Source organism: Hylaeus volcanicus, chromosome 1 (genome assembly GCF_026283585.1).
Source record: "Hylaeus volcanicus isolate JK05 chromosome 1, UHH_iyHylVolc1.0_haploid, whole genome shotgun sequence".
NCBI classification, from domain to species: domain Eukaryota; kingdom Metazoa; phylum Arthropoda; class Insecta; order Hymenoptera; family Colletidae; genus Hylaeus; species Hylaeus volcanicus.
Window position 1 is genome coordinate 36,505,124 of NC_071976.1, and position 20,635 is coordinate 36,525,758.

At 48.0% G+C, this 20,635-nt stretch overlaps 2 protein-coding genes across 10 annotated transcripts in view; one reads left to right on the forward strand and one right to left on the reverse strand.

Annotated features, from left to right (window-relative positions):
- The window catches only part of LOC128878914 (cytosolic carboxypeptidase 1-like), a 32,753-nt gene that overhangs the window by 3,254 nt on the left and 8,864 nt on the right, over positions 1-20,635 (reverse strand). For all 8 annotated transcript variants that reach the window (XR_008457522.1, XM_054127602.1, XM_054127597.1 and 5 more), the window contains 5 exons: positions 20,461-20,527; positions 19,265-19,440; positions 18,599-19,178; positions 18,020-18,529; positions 17,432-17,610 (listed from right to left, as the gene is read on the reverse strand). Coding sequence is in view for 7 of the 8 variants with exons in the window: in XM_054127602.1 (XP_053983577.1) it covers positions 17,432-17,610; positions 18,020-18,529; positions 18,599-19,178; positions 19,265-19,440; positions 20,461-20,527 (1,512 nt within the window). In the remaining variant the exon portion in view is untranslated. The remainder of the gene's footprint in view (positions 1-17,431; positions 17,611-18,019; positions 18,530-18,598; positions 19,179-19,264; positions 19,441-20,460; positions 20,528-20,635) is intronic.
- Positions 1,730-17,396, forward strand: LOC128878959 (uncharacterized). Of its 2 annotated transcripts, none has more exons than XM_054127656.1 (4): positions 1,730-9,582; positions 12,711-13,068; positions 13,874-14,029; positions 15,399-17,396. In XM_054127656.1, exons 1-4 carry the CDS (start codon positions 9,537-9,539, stop codon positions 16,114-16,116), a joined length of 1,278 nt encoding a protein of 425 aa, XP_053983631.1. In that variant the 5' UTR covers positions 1,730-9,536; the 3' UTR covers positions 16,117-17,396. The 2 variants fall into 2 exon arrangements, with proteins under 2 accessions (XP_053983631.1, XP_053983640.1); XM_054127665.1 differs by having other exon boundaries at positions 13,874-14,036; positions 15,399-15,535.

Below are 20,635 nucleotides of genomic sequence, written 5' to 3' on the forward strand. Positions count from 1 at the left end.
CGTTTTCATTTAAGGATTCAGCCGCGGTTAGAAGGACGTTTCCGGCGGCCGGAAGTCGGTCGGGAGGAAGTGACGCCTCCGCGTCGCGCATAGCTAATAGCGGGATACCGTGGACCCCTGGCAACGCCGAGACCGCCGAGACCGCCGAGACCGCCGCTTCGTTTCTACCTGTCGTTTGACATTGTTTCGAGATGTACGCGATGCCCGATACTTGGAATATCAAGTGCCGCTATCGATTTTCCCGGAATCGTTCAAAAGTTTCTTACGGTAATTGCTCGCGACGTCGATCGGTCCGATGAGTCGCTGCCAATTCGAACAAAAATTTTATCTTGATATCGGGTTATGCGTCGACATTGAACGTTTCCATCGATCGCGAAACAAATAATATACTTATTTCGATAAACTGAAACGCGGACTATTTACACGGAGAGGCGTTGGCTAACGTTATCGAAAGCTTCGGATTGGGCGCGTTAAGATCGAATACGAGACGAGAAATATAATAAATAACGATTATCGGTGATCGGACACGGAAGCGAGAAGTCGCTCACCGCGAGATTAACAATCGTTACACGCGTAATCGCGGACAGGAATCGGCGATTGTTCGGCCGATCGAGACATCGGCCACGTAATACAAACATTAGCAATTTGACGCCTCGTAATCGCTTCCGGTCTTTAAGGTAGTCCAGACGCGCGTGACACGTTCAAGATAGCGACGTAACGATCGGTATCTTGCGTCCAGGCAGATGGCGGGGAATAATAAGAATAATGGTCGCGCGGTGACGATGCACCTGCGAACGACGTACGCGCAGAAACGCTCCATCGTCGCGGACGTTTACCCGCGGACACTCGTAGAAACCGTCGAAAAAGACGAGTCATCGGGGATAATAGATTTCGTCCGGCCGAGAATAACCGCGACCGCCGATAAAAACCGGCAAGAACTGCTCGTCCCGGACGCGTGTTAAAACAAAATCGTCTCCAGAGCTGACGTACGGCGCCACCTTTTTCTTCACGAAGACTGATTCGCACCGTTCCATTCGCCGACAGACCATCGAAACATTCTTCGCAGATGTAAAGGGAATTCCTTCGAACAGCCTCCGACGAGATGGAAGACATTTATACGAGATTCGATCGACTAACCGTACCTCTATTTCGAGAATTGATCGGTGCTTCGTTACAGGTTCTCGGTTGTTCTTTAAAAAGTTGACGCGAATAGTAGGAAAGCGACAATTATCGCGACTACGTCCTAGCAAAAGTACATCTCGTCCTACGTTAACGATCGCAAAACCGACGCTACGTTCCTAAAGATGGTTCGACTTTGCTCGCATGGAACTAATTTCCGCGTTTCTGTTAACGTCGACTCAACAGGCTTGGCCGATCTTGCTAGATCTTTTCCCGTTACTTCTAAATATTATTCCACGTGATTCGTACCCTATCTTTGTCCGAAGTACTATAACTATTGTCAAAATGGTTCGTCACTTCAAATCAAGAATCGAATCGAATATCTTTGTCCGAATTCCCTCTTCGACTGTTTCTGTTTGAGTTTTGCAAAAACAAACCAGCGTAACTTTTCGGGCGCCTTCGCGAGGTATCGCGACGCGTTTTTCGTTTGTTCGAGGCAAGCGCGGTGTGCGAGAACCTGGGACTTTTTGCAAGTAGAACAGTCGTACCTTTTCCATGTTATATTATTAATTATATTATATTTACAAGTTTCTCGCGTGTCTAATGGAGATAAAACCTGAGCGTTTCATTTACCGAAATATTTAACAGTTTTGTACGAAACAGGACGAAACGATTACGAGGTGTAAACGTGAAATTTAAGCGATCGGCATCGGTGACTCAAACCTAATAACGTAAAATAAGTATTGTTCGTTAAGTACGATTAAACAAACTGCTGGTTGCAGCTGCGGCGAAGCGCAACTATTTGAACAACGGGTTTCGTCTGGCAAAAAGAAGACGCGGACGTCGCAGTTCGTATTTGAAAATGACAATGAAGCGTTCGTACGGCGAGCCTCTTTGCCGTTTTATTGGCCACCCGATGTAATGGGCAACATCAGTCTGTTCGTGCCAGCAGCGCGATGTCAATGACTTGAACGGAGGAGCCTTGACCGCGAACTTCTCTCACCTCTTGAGAGATCCTGTACAAATTACACTTAACCGTCTGCTCGTCTCGGACTTGCTCCGTGAGATCTTCAAAGATACCGCCGCGCTTCGTAAGCGCGCCCGGTAAAAATCCGGTGAATTATTTGGCCGCTCGTTGGATTACGATTAACGAGCGTTCATCTGGCAAACTTATCCTCGTAACTTTATCGGTCGAGAGTCGCGTTTGAAACGGATCCATTCCGAGTTTATTCAAATTTTCTCGATTCAGCCGCGGCTTTCCGGATCGCGATATTTCTGGGTTAGGAACGCCGGATAGATCGTAGGGGAGCGGACGCGAAGAAAAATTCGCGGGCCGTTCTTGCAATCGTAAAACGAAATCCTCGGGTACCTTGTAAACCCTCGTTTCTTCGCGGTCGTCTTCCACGTATCACGCGTTTCTTCCGTGAACTTTACCAGCCGCTCGGTCCGTTCGGCTCTATCGTTCGTTTCATCTCTTCGCGTCTCGCGGCGTTTTCTCCGAGGTTATCTTTGGATTCGATCATGTGAACCCTTTTTTCCCTGCCGCCATCTTTCTCTCGCGAGGTCTGGACCCGACAGGAAACCTATTTCCGTGGATGCGGAAACTCCGAAAATTCGTAAACGATACACGCGTGTAAACTTCGATGTGTCCCATTTCACTTGGTCGCGTGTTTTACAAAATTACTATCGAAGTAAGAATATAGCGAATTACTGAAAGATATTGAAAAATCATTCATTTTTATAGTTTTCCTTGGAAATAAATATTTAACGGGACAATTACGTTTGATTACTGCCGAATCGTAACTAATTTATAAATATTCGACTAGCGATATATTCGATCCGCGATGTGTTAAATAATAAAGCGGTCCATCGGTAACGGCACGATCCGAGGGAGTGAGAAACCACCCTGCGAAGAAGACGCGTATCGCAGAGTTTTCTCGAAAATAACGAAGCGGTCACCCGAGAAACTCCACATAGCGCGAGATATGCGAGTTACCGCGAGTGCTAAATTTGTCGCGATGTATCGGCTTTTAAACGTGCAAATTACCCCGATGCACTTTCGTGTAGCTCCCGCGGTTATCTCGTGTGTCCCTCACGCGTATCAGTGGGCCGGTTTTAAGGTTGCACGCGCGACCGGCAACAGGAGCACGGCGACAGGAGCATGCGAGTATCTTTATAGCGTCAGCGATAGCGAACGACCGAGTGACATTCGTTCTGGATCGTGGCTGGCCGAAGGGCTAACCGCGCATTAGAATACTCGTGACCAGTCCCGATTTGCATTCCTTCGCGAAGCCAAGGCCTCGACAGAGCCGCCGTTTTTTACGAATACCCGGGAAAGAGGGCGAGCGGAATTCACTCGCCGACTCCTCTGCGCCCTGGAACGACCGTTTCTTCTAGCCGGGAGCAGCCCTTGCGATCGATTCCTTGGAGAACGTAAACGCCGGCTTTTTACTATATATGTAATACCATCCACCGCGAATTTCATTTTCGCGAGTGGAACGGAGTGTGATCTAATATTAAATAATAATACTTTGATGATTTTTGTTACTCTTTCAAACTGAATCATCGCTACCAAAAAAAAAAAATGTCTCGCATCTGTTAATGGTATCATCAAAAAGTTCTATTTAATTTCTATTTAATTCCGTTTAAAATTTCTATAATAAATAAATGTTTCTCGTCGGCAAACAAAAATTTTGATTACCTTTCGGTCCCGCTAATAAAAGATTACCGAATAGTAACGGTGTTCTTTGATCCGGAAACGCTAAACTCCAAGGACGAGCGACTAGAAAATCGCCACGCGATTATCCGTGGACGTACCGGGCGATTTTATGCCGACGTCATTCGTGTTCCGTCATCGAAAACCAATTTACCTCGACCGTGACCGCTTTCGAGCACGCGTAGCGAAATATCTCTTCCTCGCGCTTTACCCACGGCCAAGAGACCACCAATCGAATAAATCCTGAGATTTCATTTGAGATTTCCGTTGCCAAACGAATGGTCCCAGCGCGAGCCGGGAATAGATTTCGCGCCTATCCGGAACGAGATTTAATTTAGAGGCCCGACCGTCTGGGCCGTACTGTGGGCATAGTTCCACGGAGTGGAATTCTTCTGGGTAACCCCGTGCAATACCGAGAAACTATATAATGCGAGGCAAAGAGAAGAACGGTCGAAGCGGAATCGTGGCCTGAAATAAAATTGAAAAAACGAGGCGAGGATCTAACGAAGCGAACATTCGACGAGCTGTCTCTGACGTGGGCTAAATTGATAGTTCCTAGTAGTCGAAACGCTCCACAGAAATCCGCGAGACGAGAGTTTTCGTTGGTAGAGGGTTTACCTAATATTAAACGAGGGTGATCAAAACTAGCTATCAAAATTTTGAAACTTTGTACTTTTATTTAGTTCTCGATGCTGAATTCGATGGTGTAAACAAACTAATCCTTAAACAATTCTTCTTTGCAATAAAAAAGAAAATGATTCCAAAAGAAAGAAAGGATCCAGGAATGCAAAGAAAAATTTTTTCGACATTTTTTGGTTTACAAACACTACATAAAGGTTCAAACTTGCAAAATGTTGTCTCGATAAATACCGGTAGCTAGTTTTTGTCGCGGCGCCCTCCCGTAAAACCTTAAAACGTCGAAGGCTACTTTGGGAAAGCCTCGATAATATTCTAAGGACGGCAGGAGTCTCGTTTCGACCCTGTAACCGCAAAGCAGCGCATCGGAGGTTCACGGTTTCAGGTTCTAGGTCACTCCGTCGCACGGCCCGGGGGCGCGTAACAGAGGCAAAGAACAGGGGGCCCAAGTAAAATGGTGGGCACAGCCCGAGGCGCATTTAATGACCGTACGCGGGGCTACGGCTGTTATTATCATCCATTTCTGCATTCTATCGGCGATCGCATGTGTACCGCGGCCGCGTCGTTGCGTTCCATGCTTTCGTCGAAGGGAACGAGAGGAGGTCGCGATGCGTCCTCTTCTCGGGACCACCTCTTTGGCGAGCACGCCGGAGATCGCGTGTCTCCCCGCGTCGGTTTTCGCTCTTTCCTGCAGCGATTCGCGGGGCTGTATAATCGCATTAAATCCCGAGAGATGGGCACTGTCTAAATATATGGACGGGGCACAGCGTGCCGCATAACGAGGCGTGGGTACGTAATCGATGCGCCGCGTCTCGAACAAACTCGGCTTTGCTGATGCGGCTGTGTTCTCAACCCTTTCTCGCACGATGGATCGAGCTTTGCAGCCGGTGTTCTTTTACCCCGTTCACGCCGGCGTGTACCACCGGTGGCTCACACTCGCGTATTATCGGACGGCGTGTACCGCCGCGCCGCCCGATGGCGAGAATCACAAATAGCAGCGCCGGCGCGAACGCGTTGATAACAGGATAAACAGGTCGCGAGGAACCAACAGAGTTCGGGACGTTCTATAAACAATTGGCATAGGCAAGTTGTTTGGTATCCACGAGTCGTAGGATCGGAGAGAAACGTATCGAAGAACAGCGCTTCGACATCGAGGCTATCGAGAAAGGCAGAACGATGAGGATCACTGTCTCCTAGAAGTATCAAAATGGAAGGAGTCGACGGCGCCGAAGCCTTCGGGGCAGTACGGCTCCTCCGATCGTCTCGAACGCCGAGGCTATTCGCGGGCTAAAACCGAGGAGTTTGTTCCGTGGCCAGGGAACGAACGAGAAAGAGAACCTGGGAGAAAAAGTGACGGAAAGCAACGCGCAGAAGAACAGAGGGCCCTCTTCCCCAGGGAGTAGGGAGAAAGATAGAACGAACAGGGGGCCTTACATAGCGATTGCTGGCAGGGCCTGAAATAGACCTCGAGAATCCTTCTGTAGCATCCTCTCTACTCTTCCTTTACCTGCTTCTACCAACGCTCCTTCTTATCCTCGAGCTTTCTTCGTCTTCTTCTACTTCTTCTTCTTCGTCTCTTCTTCTCTTCTTCTTCTTCATCCAGCGCCAGCGTTGCCTGCAGCCCCGAGCCTGCCGTTTCTTTGCTTTTGTTTCGACAAAAAAGGACCAAGTCCCTTGACTCGGCTTGTGAGAAGTTGTTCCTAGCGTCCCGTTTGCGCGAAGAAGACCGAGCAAAAAGGTGGAACGAAGACGAGGGAACAGAGGAAGGTGGTGGAGGATCGCTTGTTTATCCAGGATCGAGCTTCTGCTTTCGTTTCACTCGCCGATATATGGCCACGGACAGAGACCCCGTAGGCATTGCCGGACCCAAGTGCGCACGAGTGTACGCTCTGGCTGCGTTCCCATGAGAATGCGTCGCTGAGAATTCGACCTGCTAAACTGACCTGCGCCAATGTAACAGCGAAACGTGACCCACGCAACGAGCCACGGGACTCGGGAACATACTAGATCCGACCGCGCTCCTGTTCCCTTTCCTTTTTGCTTTTCGACGGTTCGCGAGAGATAAGCAACCTTGTTTGTTAACGAAACGCACGGTTATGGTGAATTCGTACCTGCAATTCTACCCGCGGTTCCAGTGCGGAACAGGGGAAAGTCGTGAACTTGAAATACCTATGGCTGACAACGCGATAATGAGCACGACGATTCGCTGAACGAAAGTAAACGAAAGGAAGTTTAATTACTATGCGCGATAACAAAGATACGAAATAATTATACGCCAAGTATCGGTTTCCTGTAACGCGACACGAGCACTTGGTATGCGTTCGAACCTGTCCCATTGAGTTATCGCGATTGAAAAAATAGTTGCTAGTACTCGTCTACACGCGTAAGCCGTTACGAGCGAAGAAATTGACGCGCGTCCTTTGCGATCGCGACGACACCAGGGACGAGAATATCAGATTCGCCAGGATTCTTCTCGTCCTTTGGATCGGTGGATCCAGCAATGATCGCAGGATATCGAGTCGATCGGACGTTAGTCGAAAAAAGAAGAAGAAAGATCGGCAAAGGATTTCTTACTCGAGGCAGTACGGTAAAAGTCATCTTCGATGCACAAATTTCTCTGCGATAAATGCACAGAAACCATCTCCACCACTGGAGAGTATACCCCTTGAGGGATCCACGAGTTCGATCGCCGAGTAGAGTAACACGATCCGGGATCGGATATCTCGGTCAGACAACGCTAATGCAACGATAAAACTGTTTTTATTATTCCGGTATTTTCGCTCTGTCCTATTCTTTAACATCAGAAAATAGACGAACTCTATGATAAATGCACCAACCCAGACCCGAGCTAGTGCATTTAACCCATTCGAAATATTTTTTTTGTACGCAACAAAACCAATGCCAAATTTTGTTTTATCTCGACGACTACTTTACTCGGAATAACGGTCATTATTAATATTGCACGCACGGTGTGCAACCGGTCCTATAGCCTCGGACATCGATTGCACGCACTGTGTGCGATCGGTTTCGAATGGGTTAAGGAGACTTTACTCTACTCCGATACTGGTTGCGTATCGTAACCAAAGCAAGCCGGCGGCGAGTCGCGAGGTTCGTTGGAAGACGAGAAAAGTCAAGACCGCGAGATGTATTCCAGGGGCAGGTGATCACTCGAACGAGAAGACGTGGTCAGAAATGAAGCCTACCTTGAGATACGAGCCTTTTTGCGGCCTGCGCCGTCGATATGGTCCCAAGAACGGGCCCACGACGAAGACGCTGCAAGATGGAATCTCGTGCGGCGTTGATCGCGGTTGCTACGTTAAGGTGCCAACATCCACCGATGCATTAAGATGAAAATCGTTCCTCGGGGAGCCGAGATTTCAGCTATCTTCGCGGTATCGTAACTGGCATGGTCTATTACCGGTCTCGCTCGGCATTGGGATAATTAAGCGCCGCGGTTACGAAGCGCCTCGTCGAATACAGGTGCGCATTAAAACCGATAAAAGTTAGCTGGATACGTTTGAACGATTGCAAAACAATTATACGTTTTTCAGAAGACAAAGATGCCTCTTTTAATGGCGGTCGTTCAATGCCAATGGCGAAAAAAAACTAAGCGCGGAAAGACCGAGGGAATAAGAATAGACGGCGCCAAAGGCTTAACAAGGGAACCGGTTCAAACCCCTGCACGCTCGGCGTACCGACTTTCAGGGGGATTCCACCGTCACTTCGATCACCGTGCAATATATCGAGCGCGCGGATCGTTCCCGTAATGCTCCTCGATCACGGCCGTGCAAGCCTCCTCGGGCAATCAACGCAGCCCGATGAAATTTACAACGTTAAAATTCTAGAGCGAAACGTCTCACCGAAGAAATTCGAATAAGACGAAAACAAGCTTTACTGCGAAACGACGACGCACGGTAGCCCTATCGAAAGATGGCTCGGTATCGTTTAAGCCGGCGATACGCGTTCCTCGGCGACAGCTTGGAACATTACGTCGTTAATCGTCGACCGATGACATCGTTTCGGATGGGGAACAGAGATTTTGAGGGATGGTATGCGGAGCTTGGAAACGAAGTCTACCTTGAAACCGGGGTCTTTTTGCGTCAGGCCGTCGATACAATTCCATTGAAGAGAACGAGGACCGTGAAGGAACGCCGCGGCGAATTCCATCGACCGCGACGTTCGACGTAAAACAAACCAAACGACACGGCCACGTTATTAATAGCTCGCACCGGCACTCCAAATAGCGCGGAGCACGGAGTTCCAGCAACAAACGATCTTCGTCCAGTAAACTACATTCACGTTTCGTTCTTCGCTCTCGAAATGCGACGCGCAGTCCGAGATCTCTTCCCGATTCGACCGAGCGCGAAAGAGCGACTTCGATCTCGTTCCAGGGGAGTACCCATGCGTCGAATTCCTCTTCATCGCGCGATTTCACGCCCGTGAAATACATCGAAACGAAAGAGGTGACTCGACGTTGCACGCGATCGACGTAGAAAGCTTTTTTCGACCGTTCGTTCGCTATTTGAACGGTATCGAGCAGCGTACAGTCATCCAGGAATCTCGACCTCGGTCCAGCGATTCGCCGAACTTCGATACCGATCCTCCGAGCCAAGTTCCTCTGAGCAAAGTTCCTCTGAGCCAAGTTCGCGCGCACGGAGCCGTGTCAACGAACGCACTGTCGCCGTCCTCTCTAACCCTCCGGGCCCTCGGCGTTCCCTTCTGGAACCGTCCTTTTTTTACGACCCCGTCAGCTCGCCGATTTTTTCGCACGACCAAAGAAGAGGTAAATTACATTTCGGATCGGTTTGTATCCCCCGTCGGCACGTACTCGCCGTCCCGCTCGCACCCGCGTCCCTTCGCGGGCTCGCTCGTCCTGCTCTAGGTTGGCCAGTGAATCATCTTCAACGACCCCCTCCTCCGGGATCCGGGCAGAAGACTCTTAAGGGGGCCCACGGCGCAGCGCGAGGCCAGTTCGAGAACGCGACCCTAACACTAACATCCGGTGTAGTCCGAGAGTCGGAAACGGAAACGGCTGCTTTTGATCGATTAACCGACACACGGCAACATGAAAATCGCTCTGCTGCTGCTGGCCGTCGCGGCCTTCGCCTCAGGTTAGTAGCACCTCGTCGACTATCTACAGCAACGAGCGTCGTTCGTTCCTCCGGATCGATGGTCGATCTCGATGTTGGATCGTTGGATATCCGTGGACCCGCGCCGGGTTTACTTTCTCGCTGTAGTCGGACGATCGCGTTCTTTATCTTTCGGGAACGTATGGAGTTCATAGGTTCGCTCTTGTCGATCCTTGATCGAGTCGATAAGTCGCCACCGATATAGGATACCGAGCAGATTAGAATTCACGCGACGACTTTCGCGTGCCTGGGACTGCCACACGCGTGCATCGAAGTTTGCTGTATTTTCTCTCGTACGTTTCTTTCTCACAAACATCGACACAGACATCCGGTACACTCGAAACCCAAAGAGAAGATCGTTACCGGTCCGTCGTTCTCGATTCGTTCTTATCGCATAGTGCTACACCGAGCGATTTTTTTTTTATCGTAGACGATACTTTGAACTTTTCGTATTTCTTACTCGACCCTAAATCTTAATGGCAATACACGTGTAATTCGTGAATTAAATCGCGACTCGAAGCGTTCTGGCAAGCGTCTTGTTTCGCGGGAACACTGGCGTCAGACGTCTCAAGGCCTTCAGGTCGTTTACCACCACCTGCGCCGCCGGTTTCACGATCCGGAACATTTTTACATCGCGTGCACCCCGTGAAGTCTCCGCGTGATTTTGTTTCTTTCGCGCGATTTTCGCTAATTCCTAGAACGCTCGCACTCGTTCCCACGTTTACCCTGCTGCGCGTTGTGTTATTCCTCGTCGCGCGATCGCTCGTAAATTTTATTCGAAACCACGAGGTCGTCCTTACGTACCGAGCGAAGACGTAAAATTAATACGCGACACGTCGTTCCTCGAGGCTATACGAACGCCTAAACGAGTCATAATTCGTAACTACAGTTAACCAAATAGCCGTACAAGTTCGACGAACTCGCACACACGGTGCGCGAATCGTGCTAACACGTCGGTTATCGTAACGTATAGAGTCATTGCGAAGCCGGCTGAAACGATGGCGTCGGTGAAGTGTACACAACCGAAGGTAAATTAAAATCGTGTCAGGGAATGACTCCGAGCTGCGCGCGCGTTCAACCATCGGACGCCATCGAGTGTCCGACGTACCTCTGTAAACATCGTACTTCTTTACCACGATTACCATTCGTTCCGTGATCAACGAGGAAGAAAAAGATGGATAGCGGCCGCGATGCAAGTCGGAATTGGCGCGGCAAGACTGTTCGCGACGTTGACAATGACGTTTCTAAACAGCCTCGCGTTTTGCGGTACGCGTTCGAAAAATTAACAGACGCAATTATTCGCGCGCGTTCCTAGTCGTAACGGTTCCCCGCTGCGCTACTGAAATAGGATACCAGGCAGATTAGAATTCACGCGACGATTTTCCTGTGTCTGGGACTGCCATTCGTGGCCTGGTCGGAAGTCAACGACGGAGACGTGCCTCGATGAGATAATACGGTAACGAGAAAGGAATTTCCTTCTGTATTCGTCCGGTTTTGTTGGGAGCTCGCGACACTCGATCGATCGCATCGTACCAGTTGAATCGAAAGACACCTTGCTCGAGTGTACCCGCGATACGTTGGCACATGCGATGACGAAATAAGAAAGCATAAATATTTATTTGGAAACGTATTTAAGGGGCTTGAAACGTCAAAAAATGAAAAAAAAAGTCACTTTTAAAAGAATTCTTGTTACTAATATTTAAGCGATTCTGAACAGTTCTTTGTAAACAGAATTGAATTCGAAGCACTGGAAGTGACGACAAAGTTCAATTATCAAAGAAAAGGTGATGGGATTTTTGGGAATCAAAACATTGGAAACAAGGTTTTCAAACAATTTTTGTTACCACTTCCGGTACTCTACATTCAATTGTGTGCACAGAACTGTTCGGAATCACTTAAATTTTAATTAAAAGGAAAAAAAAAATTAAAAGAAAAAAGTTTTATTTTTTCCCATTTTTCCAAGCTCCTTATATGAATTCGTTCGAGGGACCATTTATCTCAATGTTGTATCGAAAGACTTAGAAATTAGGAACTCGTCTATATATACTGCGTATATCTTTTCGCGCGCTTGTGCGTTGAACGCATCGCATCGTCGCAACTGGCGTCAATTAGACACGCTGTAATTTTTTAATTAGTCGAATTCGAATTCATTAAGCGATATAACGCAACAATAGCGTAACCCATACGCGAAGTAGAAAGAAAGGTGATATAAATACTCGCAGGCTTGTAGTGCTCGTTGAACCTATTAAAAAACACTTGCCCCGGCATATGCGCGTAAATCAACCCTTTCAGAATAGAGAGCGATGTTCCATGTTCGTAACACGAATTGCCTAACGACATCCGTTCGTTATTTACGATACAAAGAACTGTGAAAGAAAATACGCGAGTTGTTCCATGCGACACAGAACATTATATACGCTTGACTTACTCGCAAAGTACTGTAGTATCCGCGCCTCCCATACCCAACAACGAGAAGTCAAATAAGAACACGAAACGTAGGGTACGGGATTGGTCTTGTAGGTAAAGCGGTCGACTGTGGATCCGAGGATCGTGGCTTCGAGAATCCCCGTGCCTTATTTTTCGTTTAAACTCCTACATATGGGGGCTCGTCCGGGATGGGGGGTTACAGCGGCAGAGGACCGGCCAGTGACGATGAACAACAATGCCACGCGAAGGACGGTGGAGCGGGCAACAATGAGGCGTCGAGAGAGAACAACGTTCCAGAAAGAGAGAGGGGAGTACACTCGCGAAAGAGGGTGCGGCGCGCACTGCTGTTGAGACGCGAAACCCGAGAGAGAAAGAGAGAGGGGAGTACATTCGCGAAAGAGGGCGCGGCGCGCACTGTTGTTGAGACGCGAAACCCGAGAAAACGGACATTCGAGGGCGAATGAATGTCAATTCAGGATAGCCGAGTGTAGTATCCGCGCCTCCCATACCCAACAATAAGGAGTCCAATAAGAACACGAAACGTAGGGTACGGGATTGGTCGCGTAGGTAAAAGCGGTCGACTGTGGATCCGAGGATCGTGTGTTCGAATCCCCGTGCCTTATTTTTCGTTTAGACTCTTACAGTACCGGTGCAAGTTTGACTCGTGCAACATCAATTTTCAGCTCAAAGAATCACAACTATCCAGCTGGACGGCGTGCAGTACTTCGTGTCAAGGATGAACCCTTACAGCCCTGAACTGAATTATTTCCTGGCCTACCAATATTGTCGTTCCCTGGGTCTCCAGCTGGCTTCGTTCGAGACGAAAGAAAAAGCCGACACGATGACGCAGTACTTGAAGAACGCCGGTTACGTAAAGTACGATTTCTGGACATCGGGCAACAAATTGGGCACAGACATGTTCCTGTGGATGAGCACAGGCCTGCCCTTCAACGCCACCTTCGACTACATGTTGAGGCGACCTGGCAACAGACCCGCCGACGTTCCACCCGGCACAGAGCCTCAACGAGTAGCGCGCGAAAGGTAACGAATTCAAGCCGTAAAATATTCAATGACGATAAACTTCCCCGTCTCGGCTATTAAGATGATATTTCAATGCGTCGCGTCGAATCTCCGTCGAAACGTTCTCCACGGGTCTTTAAATAACGTTTTACGATTCGCGAAACTACGAAGGGGGTAAAATAAAATAGCTAGTGACTCTAAACTTTATTTAAACGCGAGATCAGTGACGAAGAATTCGTCACGTACTCGAAAACCTTGTCGGTCCTATACTTTGTCTAAACAAGTCAAGATGGGACACAGCTGCGCACCCTCTGGACTCGTGTAGCGTAAAGAAATCTCAACACGCGCAGAGATGCTTTTTATAAACGAAAACTTTCTCTTCTCGGAAGAGAAAAACGAACATCAACCCTTGCTGTCTAAGAAAATCTTGTAACCTTCGAAATGCTACCTCCGAATCTACCTGTGAGTCACGCGATAGGAACCGAGGGGTCAACGGTCTCGCCAGAACCGGAAGTTGAACGACAAAGACAAGCGCCACGGACAAAAGTAAACTCGATTGCGTCTGCATCGTGTACACGAAGACAATGGCTCGGACAACGATTCGTTATCACGAACGATAATTGTCGAGGTCCCTTCCACGGTTCGCGCCTCTACCCGGAAGCGCGTGCATCGAATCGATAAACGACTTCGGACCGAATTGATTTAACACGTTCACGCCGACGTGCGCCACCGGTGGCTCGCAACTTCTACGTCCCATCGGGCGGCGTGTACCACCGCGCCGACGTGAACGTGTTAAATTCTAAATTCGACACTTTTCTCGTTACAGCGGCGACAGCGGCAGCGCCGACGGATGCGTGGCAATGGTGGCGCCCACGTTAGCCTGGGAAGCGCAGGACTGCACTCTGGTTAAGGACTTTATCTGCGAGCAAACAAGATGCTACTACTACAACTACGGCAGCATTCCAGTCTCTGCGACTCAGGGGTAAGAGGTGAGATAATACTTGTCACAAAAATACACGAAACTGCCAAGAGAGAGAAAGAGAGAGAGAGAGAGAGAGAGATAAACAGATAGGACTATCGAAGGATTTCAACGTGTTCCTCTAAGGTGAATGTAGATGGGGCACGGGCAAGAAAATGTTACACGATAGAAACCGATAAGATATGCAAAGAGGATTGCTTTCTCTGGACGCGTATATGCGTCCATAGCACTCGAAGGGATAATTTACGCGCGAAGAGTTCGCGTGCAAATTAAAATCCCAATCTTGTCTGGTAATCGAACGAATGTTTTTTTTTCCGTGCAGATGATAGCCCTTTATCGAAATAATATAGACTGAATAAGAAAGTAAAGTAGATTGGTACTTGGGAAACAGCACGATATCCGTTGGTGTCGTGCGAACGTACTCGCTTGCTATCGGTGATATTAATACGATACGACGAAAATGAAATGCAATAATGCAACGCAGCTTGTAATCAATTGCGCCTTCTCTCGCTTCTCGCAAACGACAACAGTCACACCGCACATTACACGCAAACGTTTAAGAAAGTGTGAACACTACCTATCGTTCTATCGAATACAGTTTGATCTTGTCAAACATGTAGTTACATCGCACTAATATCGAACTATACAGGTAATGGTTTCATACTTTTCTTCACTAATAATGCTTTAAACATAATATCACACCACGATTAACGCCATTATCACACCACGACCACACGACACTTTACGATCACTCGTTTCTTTTCTAACTTAAACGCCCCATATACGATACGATCTGTCGTACGACCAACGACTTAGACGAGTCCCATCGACCGTTTGAATGAGAGTTGCATTGTTTGTGGCGCGTGCCGTCGTATCCCTCAGAAGTTGGGCATGCCCCAAATCTGTCGTACGACGAGACGTTTCACGATGCAACCTTTCACATTTGACGCAAGATATTACCGCGATTATGTAGTCTTTGATATCAATTTTATCGCAAAAATATCAGGAATCGATCGAAGTTGCTTCGATAAAGTTTTGATAAAAATTGCGGCGATTGGTGTTTCCAATTCCTAATGGCAAAAGACGGCGTCGTACGATAGATCATATCGTGTATGGGACGTTTTATTCCTGATAAGTTAAAAATCAGTTGTACCTAAAAAAAACTATTTTCAAGTATAAACAAGTGCTGTCCATAAGTGAGGCGTGAGACGTACGCATTTAACATAACATCAATTAACGTTACCGGCAAATTCCGAAACTTACTTTGGACAGCGCTGTTACAAACGAGGGAAATCTGCTCCTTCTCGTTTGGAGATCTATGGCTCCGGCAAGGCAGCGACAAACTCCCCTAAGCCCAGCCGCTAATTTACAGAAATCGCAGACCCTACATAACAACCACCTTGGCGCCAGCCAGCGACGACCAGGTCAACGACCACGAGGAAACCAACGCCAACAAGAACGACGAGACACAGGACAACAGCGACATCGACGAGAACGCAACACCGGAAGAGGAAAGTTCCGTCGATGAAAAATTACCTGAAGACCCGGTCGTCGGCAGGCTGATCACCACGGCCGTTCCCGCATCTGACAAGCGACAGCAGCAACCGATAACGCCGTCGACGTCCTCGCCCGTCGTCACCGAGGACCACGAGGAGCCCACGAACGCTGAACTGGACAAAGCCAGGCCCGATCATCTCCCGGACATCACGAGCCTTTTCACCGACAGCCCTCAGGCACCTCAGGCTAGGAGCGACAACGTGTTCGAAGGTTTGAAAACCCGGGAGATCCATCGATCGTCCCTTCGATCGTCCTCCGACATGAAAGTCGAGCATCGAGAATCGGCCGATTACTTCGAGACCCAGTCCGAGACCGAGTCCCCTAACAACGGGTTGGAAGATGCTCACACGGTCGGGCCGTACGACAGCATCCAGGACTATTACGCGAACGACCAACCGGAGGCGGCCGAGTCGTCGATGATGAAGGATCAGGATGACGACAGTAGCACGATCCTGCCAGAGGCGGAACCGGCCTACAGGTACAACATTAAAGTACGCACCAACGGCAAAGTATTAGATCCTCCGTCCAAGTAACGCTTCAAAACCCTTTAGACAGCGTCGCGTTATTCGTTGATAAGTGAAGTAAGAGAGATTCCCGAAGAACTAGATATGTATTAGTACGTTATCGCGTGTATATCGTGACATCGCGCGAGGGACGCCACCGTCAGCGTAGCGCTGGTGTCGTTCGCGTCAATCATCGCTCGTCATTCGTTCTGATCCGAGGAATTTATCGGTAGTGCTCGTTGGATTTTTTCCCCCGTGTTCGACCGTTGAGCTTTTCGGTCGGCAGGAGAACGAGATCCCAAAGCCATTGGAGATGATTCGAAAACGATAGTGGGAGTCGTCGCGTTTTAAATTAAATTCGAAGATATCCTAAAAGACCAAAAGGTTACTCGTGAGAGAGCAAAAGATAGAGAGAGAGAGAGAGAGAGAGAGAGAGAGAGAGAGAGAGAGAGAAATTGTAAATTTGTAGAGGGTCTCCTCCTGCCGACGATCATTCGACGATAGTCGAACATCGTTTTCGCAAGGGCATTTACTCGACCATTAAATTCGATCGACCTTAATCGCACACCTGTGGCACTGGCGGACACGTTGCGTATCCGCGTCGCGACCAATTTTTTCTATTTTTCGGTCGCCTTCTATCGGTATACGTATCGTTAACTATTAGCTATTCACTCGTAGCTCGTAGATAATAACACGAACGTGAGAACTGGTCCGCGTGGGATCTCAGGCATTAAGGTAGAAACAGGAAGAAACGTACAGCGAACTATTATCGTTTGGTAAGGCTAACTGGAATCATTATTGGTGTAGGGTTGGGGAGTCCGTCAGCGCCACTTCACAGGTATCGGAGTAATCATCTTAGTTAACGTTATTCGTACATCTGCAAGACGAAACGTTTCACAGTCGATCGACTCTCTCCCCGGTTCTCGATGATTTTGATCCGAATATTGAACAGTATCGTGCAACGATTCGACCGAACGCTCTCGATCGAACTTCTGTCAATATTTAAACAAGGTCCAAGAATTGGAGCTCGAAGAATGCCAAACGAGCTATATGTTATCGATTAACGAAGCATGGATCGTAACGTTTCTGTCATCCAGAGGTACGACAATCGGCACGCGTGTAGTTCGGTATCGCGAAACAGTTCTCTAATCGCTACGATTAAGTCATCGTCGCATCGATCTTTAAATATCCATTGCGTAAACACACCGCGAATGTGTAACTTGTGTAATTGAATATTAATAAAGGTACGAATACACTCTCAAGACGCAGAAATAATTTCTCTCGTCCTTCGGGTGTCGTCGATCCCAAAAAGTGGCGAACCGATAACAACGTACGTGTCACTTACCATCCGTTCACCACTCCCTCGATGTTCAGCATGGGGACGATTTTGAACACATAGTCGTCGCGTAAGTTCGACGCGCAGGGATTGTTGCTCAGCAGTGCTTCGAGGGTTCCGTGCATCACCCAAGAGGCATTGCTCTCGCCTGGATGGACCCTCGACGTCAGAAATATTACCTTGCGATTCTGGAAAACAGATAAATGTTAACGCGATCCAAATTCCAACGTGGCGCGTTTAAATATACAGGGTGTCCCATTTAAGTTGAGATTGTACAAACTCTCGAAGACACGTGATTTGAAAAAAAAAAAAAACAACAAACTGACACAGGTCCTTTGGTGTTTCAAACTATTAGACCGAATGCACACGGGCGCAACCGATTTGAAATTACTGTTGCAAACCGTTTGCGCTCTTTGTTTTGCCTACTCTACTATCTTTGTTTTACCTAGATCCACGGTCGCATGCAACTAGTTTCAAAGTGGTTTGAAACTGATCAATTGCGTCCGTGTGCGATCGGCCTTACTGTATACCTTTCCCTTAAGATAACACCTAATTAAATAGGACACCCGGTATTTAACTTGCTGCAATTAAACTCACCTGTATAGGATTACTCTTCGAATCCAAAGAAGTGATAGTCAACAGAGGGTTCTCGTTTCCGTTCAACGTCTCGCACAGATTATCTGCGCGAAAGTAAGCGTTCGGTGGAACCCTCTTGGTCCATTTCCATATGTTGCTCATCAACTTGCTGTACGTGTAGGGGAAATGATACGCTAGGTAACAAACGTCGTACGCGTGAGGGAATATCACCGTGAACGATGTCGTAAAGTAGTTCTTCCCTTTCGTTGGTCGCTGGTAACAGTTGCGGTAGTAGCAGATGTCGGCGCCGGTTCTGACCCAGCCTGGTCTACCTAGCTGGGCCTCGGTCACGCTGAAGAGAATCGGCTTCATCCCAAAGTTGAACTGCGAGTTCGCTTTCTCGCAGTTGATAATGTTGAACGTGTACGCAAGATTCGCCTCCATGTTCGATACCTCGAAATAGAACCACTGGTGCCTGGAGCCGCTGTTCACGTCCGGCGTCAGGATCAGATCGTACTCTCTCGGGCCTATCTGTTAGGAAACGGACAGGAATGAATTCAATTTCGATTCGTAAAGTTTCAAACGCCGCTAGAATTTTACCTGAATGACTTTCCTCAAGTTACCGCTCTCGAATCTAGACTCGAAGTGCAAGTACTTGGCGTCGCCGCAACGCTTCCCTATCCTGTTCTCGTCCCAGTTGCACAAAGTCTTGTCGCTCGAAACTTGACCGTCCGCGGAGACATCGTTGGAGGCTACAGCATCGAGATCGTAGACCACCTCTTGCATCAGCGTGCCGCCGCGGAGGCCCCGTTCAACGCACGTGAGAAGCTTCGATCGACAGACCCATCTGTCTTTGTTGTGCAACGGTTCTTCCTTACCGAGACCATCGCCGCCGACCAGATCCGGGTACGCGACCTTCACGAAACCGATGACACTTTTCACTCTGCTCGCCACCACGCAGTACGCCTGCTGATCCGTCATGTTCGATGGCATGTTGTCGAATACTTTGATCGGTCTGCTATCCTTCTCCGTTCGATCATTTTCCGGATCGTCTTTCCTCGTACCATTCGCGAGCTCCTCAACAGAGTCTACTAGATCGACCAACGACTGTTCCGTCGAGGACCTCGCTAGGTAAACCTGAGATTGCAGGTTACCCAGTTCCTCGAAGAACACGTTGTACCTAACCAACGAGAATAATCGAACAGAATAAAACGAAGATTTACCACGGGAAAATATTAACGCTATCGTAAGAAATTGTTGTCGTACTCGTTGAGATCTTCCTCGGATCTCTGCGACGTGAAGACACCCGCGAAGAATTTACTTTCGTCCACTTCGTCGGCTGCGTGCATAGACGTGTCGTTCGATCTCGAATTCTGACTTTCCTCGTCGTCGCCGGAGTCGAGGTCGCTGTACAGTCTTCCCAGCGAGGCCACGCTGTTCGCCTGCGTAGTAACGTTTCATGCGAACGAGACATTTTTCTTACGAACACGAAATTTCGGTTACGATACAAGAAATCCTCGCGTCTCGAACGGTTTACGAACTCGAATGGTTTCTCCCCACTTATGGCGTCGTTTCGCGCGCAGCCTACAAGCCGTTCGAGGCTCAGGACCGTGTCACTTCGCCGGGACCTTGCGAACATATTTCTAAGGGGGATTCCAGAGTGACAGCATTAAAAGTGGGTGATTTTCATGATTTTTTTTTTTTTTTTTTTTTTAAACTATTAATAATTATCGAATAATCTTTCTTGGGATATAAAGAAGCATCCATGAAATAGAAAAAGAAAAATGTTATTATCGCCAAGTATTAGGTTGTCTGAAAAGTTTCTTTCGTTTTATTAATAATTAATACATACGCAATATTTTATGTCTAATGTTACATTATTGAATTGTGTACGATTCATTTTGCTCGATTACTGTTACAACATCAACGTCTAAGAAATTAGATTGTCTATTTATATAAACACTGCCGCAGAAAATAATCGAGTGCAAATTACGAAAGAAACTTTTGGGCAAACCTAATACTTCCGGATTGTTGGTGTGCAGTATAACACCTGTTAGAAGCATCCGATAACTGAAACTGAAAAGTTTTCTTAAAGTTAGATCGTTCGTGCCGGTGTTATACCATTATACATGAAGACTGAAAGGTTCCTAGCACACGAAGAAAAACTGAAAAATCGATTTCATATCGCCAGTAAAATTGTCGTTAAATACGCGTTGATATAAGTCGATAGTACCCCCTGGGTGACGTGGAAAGCTATGAAAAATATGTTGAGGATGTACCGGTGACAGTGGCACGGTTCTGAGTCTCCAGGCAGCTCATTGGCTGCGATCAGGCTGTGCGGGTTGTTTATCGAAAAATGGCCGAAAAGTGCAAATCTTGCCGAGCACTGGTTTACGGGTACGGAGCGTATCGAAACGTTACGTTCAACGCGTGACATCATTCCGTTCGACAAAAATACGCACCTGGCTGTCGATGTCGCTACCGCTTTCAGCGCTGTTCGGCCTGACGTTCGCCTCCGGTAACACGAATCTACAAGTATCAACAATTATGTTTATTTACTCGACGCATAATTTACTTTCTTCTCTAGATTCGGTTCTCGACGCGCAGAACGTTTAAGAATACCTACAGTGACTCCCA